The 5312-nt window shown below is 54.8% G+C and overlaps 2 protein-coding genes across 3 annotated transcripts in view; both read right to left on the bottom strand.

Annotated features, from left to right (window-relative positions):
* The window catches only part of LOC113205862 (rab9 effector protein with kelch motifs-like), a 14343-nt gene extending 13936 nt beyond the window's left edge, over nucleotides 1-407 (bottom strand). The window contains exon 1 of one of the 2 annotated variants that reach the window (XM_026421638.2): nucleotides 273-407. The gene's annotated coding sequence lies outside the window, so the exon portion shown is untranslated. The other variant, XM_026421637.2, reaches the window with a different exon arrangement.
* Nucleotides 408-1839: 1432 nt separating this feature from the next.
* Nucleotides 1840-5241, bottom strand: LOC113205861 (uncharacterized). Its single transcript, XM_026421634.2, has one exon. It carries the CDS (start codon nucleotides 5081-5083, stop codon nucleotides 3554-3556), a length of 1530 nt encoding a protein of 509 aa, XP_026277419.1. The 5' UTR covers nucleotides 5084-5241; the 3' UTR covers nucleotides 1840-3553.
* Nucleotides 5242-5312: the final 71 nt, after the last annotated feature.

The following is a 5312-nucleotide window of genomic DNA, read 5'->3' as shown; positions in this document are numbered from 1 at the left end:
CCCCGGCCCTCTTACATCCCCATTCAAAATCGCGAGGTTTGTGAACTGCACCAGTAACGACACGACTTTCCTCACACATTACCGCGGTTATACTACGACCTACTCAGTAGCGGTGCTATGTTGTGCGGGTGCGGCGGGGTCTCAAGTAAAACACAGTGCCCCAAAGTGACAAGCAGTACGTAAGCAGTACAGACTACGGTGCAACCACTCGTGCCAATTTCCTTGCGCTGGCAGTGCCGTTGTCCTGTTGTTGTCTGGCCTGCTGCACGAACCTTGAACACGACCAGAGAGGTGTCCTGATAGCGCTCGCGGATATCTTGCGCGTCGTACGCGGGACCCGGCGCCGCACCGGGCATTCAGGGGGGGGGGGGGCGCCCTCGCCCTCACCCTCCGCCCGCGCCTGCAAAACAAAGCGGGGCTAAGCGGGGGGCGATGAACTCGCGCCGGCGGGGGTAGGCAACCCATCCACCACGCCCGCCCGGGGTAAACCTTGTAGGGCCAGAGGCTCCCCTCTAGCGCACGCGATACAGTTCGAACGAGGCCTAAGTTTGAGGTGCCACCAGGCCAGACTGTGCGTCGCCCTGCTCCCACGACCCGGGCGGCCCACGGGCGCCAGCCGCGCCCCCCACGCCCCGGCCCCGTCGCGCCGTGACCCGCGACCTGCCGCCGCGGGCCGCCGCGGGCCCGTGACTCACTCAACGTAATTCCACTTGGCGTTAGGTTTGCCCGGCGCGCTGGCGGGCGCGCTGGCGGCCGCCTCGGCGCATGTTAATGACCCGGGTGCGCCGCGGTGCGCCGCGTCCTCACCTCGGCGGGCGGCCCGCGCCTCGCACCCGCGCGGCACCACCAGCACAAAGCCCCTGCCCGTCGAGATGAAGGGGGCGCGGGTGCGGGGCACGAGTCGTAGGGGTGCGGGGCGCAGGGCACAGGGGTGCGGGGCGCAGGGCACAGGGCGCTGCGGGTAGTATGCGGGGCGCAGGCGCAGCGACCATGTTGCTAACCGTGCTCAGTTGGAACGCACATCTTTCCTGACGCCTGACGCGGCGGCGGCGCGCTCGGGTCGCCGCGGTGCCGGTGTTTATGTCCGATTGGCGCCAGGAGGGGGAGGGGGCTGATAACCTTATCTTCGAAGCAGGATACACCTTCTTTAGTGAGCAGGGCAGGGCCCGGGGCCAGGATGACGCCGCGTCTAGCCGACAACTTTGTGCAGCAACATTGTCGTTGCGCCTCGGGTAACCCAAGACGGGCATTTGAGAAAAGGGAAGCAAAAGGGGGAGGGGGTGCTATGGTCACCAACTCTTTTTTAACACATTGCGTCGGAAAATTAAAATCGTCGTCCGGGAAAGACAAACTATCCCCGGTCGCCCCTCCCTCTCACAGCAAACTACCCCGACGCTTACTGCAGCTCGCTACCCATGGCTTAGTTGTCGGACTGCTCAGCTGATCCTTGACCTGGGGCTGACAGAAGAGTTTCCAATCGATCCTCCCTCGGTCCCCGCCCCCACCCCCAGTAGCGAATCTCGCGCGTCCATGGTCCAACACGCGTCGAGGTCTCCATCCAGCGAGGGGGTGGGTGGGAGAAAGGGAGGCGGTGTTGCAGCTGGGCGACGAGGGTGGCAGCGGTGCGAAGCAGTCAGCGGCCGTGGATGTGTGGCAAAATTAACGTCCGATTCGGAAGGTTCTGGACACTTGTTTTACGACTGCTCCTATTAGTGTGGTTTGAAGTGGAAGTTGATAGTTTGTGAACATCTCCAGTCTGCCAGTCTAGATTTCATTTGTAAATTTCTGTGCTTCATATTTTATTGTGGTTAATTTTGGTAATGAGGAAGAACACAAAAGTTTTCAATATCGATAGATAGTATATTTCATTCAAGGCACATAATTGTCGCAAAGGCAACACATTGATATGAATCACGTAGAGGGACTGAATGGGTACATTAATGTCTAACAAAAGTACAACCATTATGTTTGATCAGCGTCATTTACAAAGTCAGACTTCTTTGTACAAAATTTCAGACCTACAAAAAATTTGGAAGTTCCGAAGAAAATCCATATGGCATCAACATATATCACCCAAGTAAAATTAATTGAAACCCAAACAGGACAAAAAATAGTACCCCAGAAAAATTACAGAAAATGAAAAGTATAGATACAGTTCTCAACAAGACTAAGTTTTCCAAAATAGTACAAAATCAAATCTGTTGTTGGTTTTGATAAAAGAAAAGTATACTGGTAAAGAATATCATCCAGAGGGGAAAAAAAGCAAATGTACAATATACTTGTAACAGAAAATTGACAGTTGCAAGGCATTTAGGACAAGTAGGCACTTAGAAGATGTCAGGAAGATAACGTACATACAATATCTGAATCAAATAAATAATAAATATATATCTTTATATGAGTTTTTTCCAAGTATGGTGCAGTACACCAAGTCCCACTCCATATGCGGTCAATACAGAGGGACTGGAATTAATTTTTGATAGAACTCTCAATACTTTTGCAAATTGAAATCTGTCAAATGTAATAAAGACTAAATTTGGTTAAACATTTACTAATTACAAGTATTTAAAAATATATTTCTTACAAACTCTTATCACAGGTTTAATTTCAAGATTGAGTAGTCAATAGTCTCACTTATGAGTAAATATAATCCAAAATATAAACTTTAAATTTACATCTTTGAAGCTGACTGGAAACTTCCAATAACAAACCTTCAATTATGAAAGAGAAAATATAATTACTATGACGAATGGTGGAATACAATGACAGTCCAAAATAAAAAAAAAATGAGCAAAATTAATTAACGCAATTGAGATACAGGAGCACAGCCTGTGTAGCCTCATGCGGCTCATCAGTTCTAGGGACTAAACGTAAGCATGGCAGCAGCGGTACAGGCAGGAACTCAGTGCTAGACGTACCACACAATGGTAAAAATATGGCCATATGTTTGTACCACAAGTTAATTCTCGTACAACTCAGTGTATGTTTATGGTACAAAATTCAACAGTATATACACAGATAAAATCATCATATCTGAGGTGAGCACAGCACTATGAATAGAAAATTATCTTCAACATGCCATTGAGCAAGGTGTAAATTACTTTCAAAGTTTCAACTTATGCCACTGAAAAGTGAGCAATTCTCCAGTAAGAAAAAAAAATCCAATCTATCTAATGAATTCTTGAGTAAGGCTATAAAATGACTTTTGAGCTTCACTTAGAATAAATATCTTTTGTTCTGGCAAAATGTCCTAACAAGTTCAGTCATGAGTGATACCAACACATCCTTTCATTTCTGCTCAATCACCTGCATGCATGAGCCTAAAATACTGAGTCCTCATACAATGGCAATGGCTAAACAAACTTAAGCCTCTCAGTTGAAAATGCAGATTCATGTACATACAGCCATCATCAACTACCCTACACTATGTCTTTCACATCACTCAATACAAAAATATATAATATAAATAACTACAATTAATCTATACAATACAGGTACAGGGAAGATCAACACGTTCCTTCAACAACAAATAACAAGTTCGACTACCTCCTTATCACCGGAAGGAGTTCAACAGGAACGAAGGATTGTTAGCCGGTTTCAAAAAGTCCTCCGGCTTGAAACACTTCTGTAAATTCTGTTGGTAAGCGTTGAAGTACTCAAGAGTGCTGAGCTTGAGACTGAGATCCACCGAGTACTGCTTGGCACATAGGTTAAATGGCAGGTGAGGAATTGCAAGAGGGAGGGAGGGCATAAGAGGAAGGGGTTGGGGAAGGGGTTGAGGCCTGAAGAGCAGGGGGTGGGGGGCAAGGGAGGGGTGCACTTCGCTCAGGGCGAGCGGCCTCGGACAGGAGGTGGGCGAGGCGACTGCTGCGGGGCTGGTAGGGCTCGCGGGGCTGGAGGCGTCTCTGGAGGGCCTCACCCGCGACTTCTTCGCCTCGGTCTCCGCGTCGTCCAGGTCCGAAGCCGCGTCGAGCTTCCGCTTGCGGCTGAGGTCGAGGCAGCCGGCCTCGGACTCCTCCTGGTCCATCCACCGGCCGAGGCGTTGACGGTTGAGTCCTCCCCGGCTGACGGCCTCCTCGCGCAGCTCGGGCTCCTGGCCCAGCCACTTCTGCACCTGCCGGCGGTTGATGCCGAAGGCGCGCGCGGTGGCGCGCTGGTTCCCCTGGCACTGGGGCGTCTCCCTGAAGGCGTCCAACACGGCGAGCTTGAACTGCAGCGAGAAGGAACGGCGCTTGCTGAGGGTGGCCGTCGTGTAGTCGAGGGCGCTGCTCGCTTCAGATTCGGTGCCATCGCCGTCGACATCAATATCCTCGTCGTCGTCATCCTCGTCTGACGCGAGCTGCAGGGGCGGCGGCGTGGTGGCCGAAGACTGCTCGGGGCTGTGGCACCACCTCTTCTTGATGGGAAGGGTGGGGCTGACACTGAGGCGGGGAACGGGCACGGCCAATGGCAGAGTATCGTTGTGGTGCACCTGGTGGCCGAGCGCCTGGTGGATGAGGCCGAGGGCGCCCAGGGGTTGCGCGAGCAGCGGCGCCCCGGGCCCGGGCGAGCCGGCGGGCGAGGGGACGTGAAGGGGGGAGCCGCTTCCGCTGGCGGGGCTCGCGCCTCGGCTCGCGCGCCCGGCCCTCACGACGCCGGAGAGGTTCAAGGCCGACGTGAGGGCGTGCGCGGCGTGCGCGGCGTGCACCGCGTGAGCCGCGTGCATGGCGTGCACCCCGTGCGCCTCCAGGGTGGGGCTGGGGCTGGGCGCCGGGCTGCCCATGGAGGAGCCGCCGCCGCTGCTGGCGCTGCCGCCGCCGCCGCCTCCACTCGCGATGCTCCGCAGGTGGCTCTCCATCTGCAGCCACTTCTGGATCTGGCGCCGGTGGATGCCGTACTTCCTGGCGGTGGCGCGCTGGTTCCCCTTGCAGTCTGGGTCCTGGCGGTACGAGTCCAGCACCTGGAGCTTGAACTGCGGGGGGAAGATGCGCCGCGACCCCATGACGCGGCCGGAGGCGCCGGCGCTGCCCTGGGCGGGCCCGGGGCTCTTCTCGCTGCCGCAGCTGTCGCGGTCCGTCCACTCCTCCATCACTCCGTGCGCCATGGCACTGTCACAACACCGGTCGGTCACTTCAATCACTCTCAGTCACTTCGCGCGGGCGCACGGGCACAGCACCAACTTCACGTCCACTCCCGATCGCGCCACTGCACACACTGAGGCCTGAAGCGCGAGCGACGGCGGCACGGCGGCGGCCCGCCACGGCCCGGCTCGGCTCAACAGGAATCCCTCCTCCCCCTCCTCCCATTCTCAACCAGAAAAAGCAGCCCCCTCC

This window comes from Frankliniella occidentalis, unplaced genomic scaffold, assembly GCF_000697945.3.
Source record: "Frankliniella occidentalis isolate FOCC.00 unplaced genomic scaffold, Focc_3.1 Scaffold88, whole genome shotgun sequence".
Classification (NCBI taxonomy): Eukaryota; Metazoa; Arthropoda; class Insecta; order Thysanoptera; family Thripidae; genus Frankliniella; species Frankliniella occidentalis.
The sequence above is the reverse complement of the archived record's forward strand: the minus strand, read 5'-3'. Positions and strand labels throughout refer to the sequence as shown.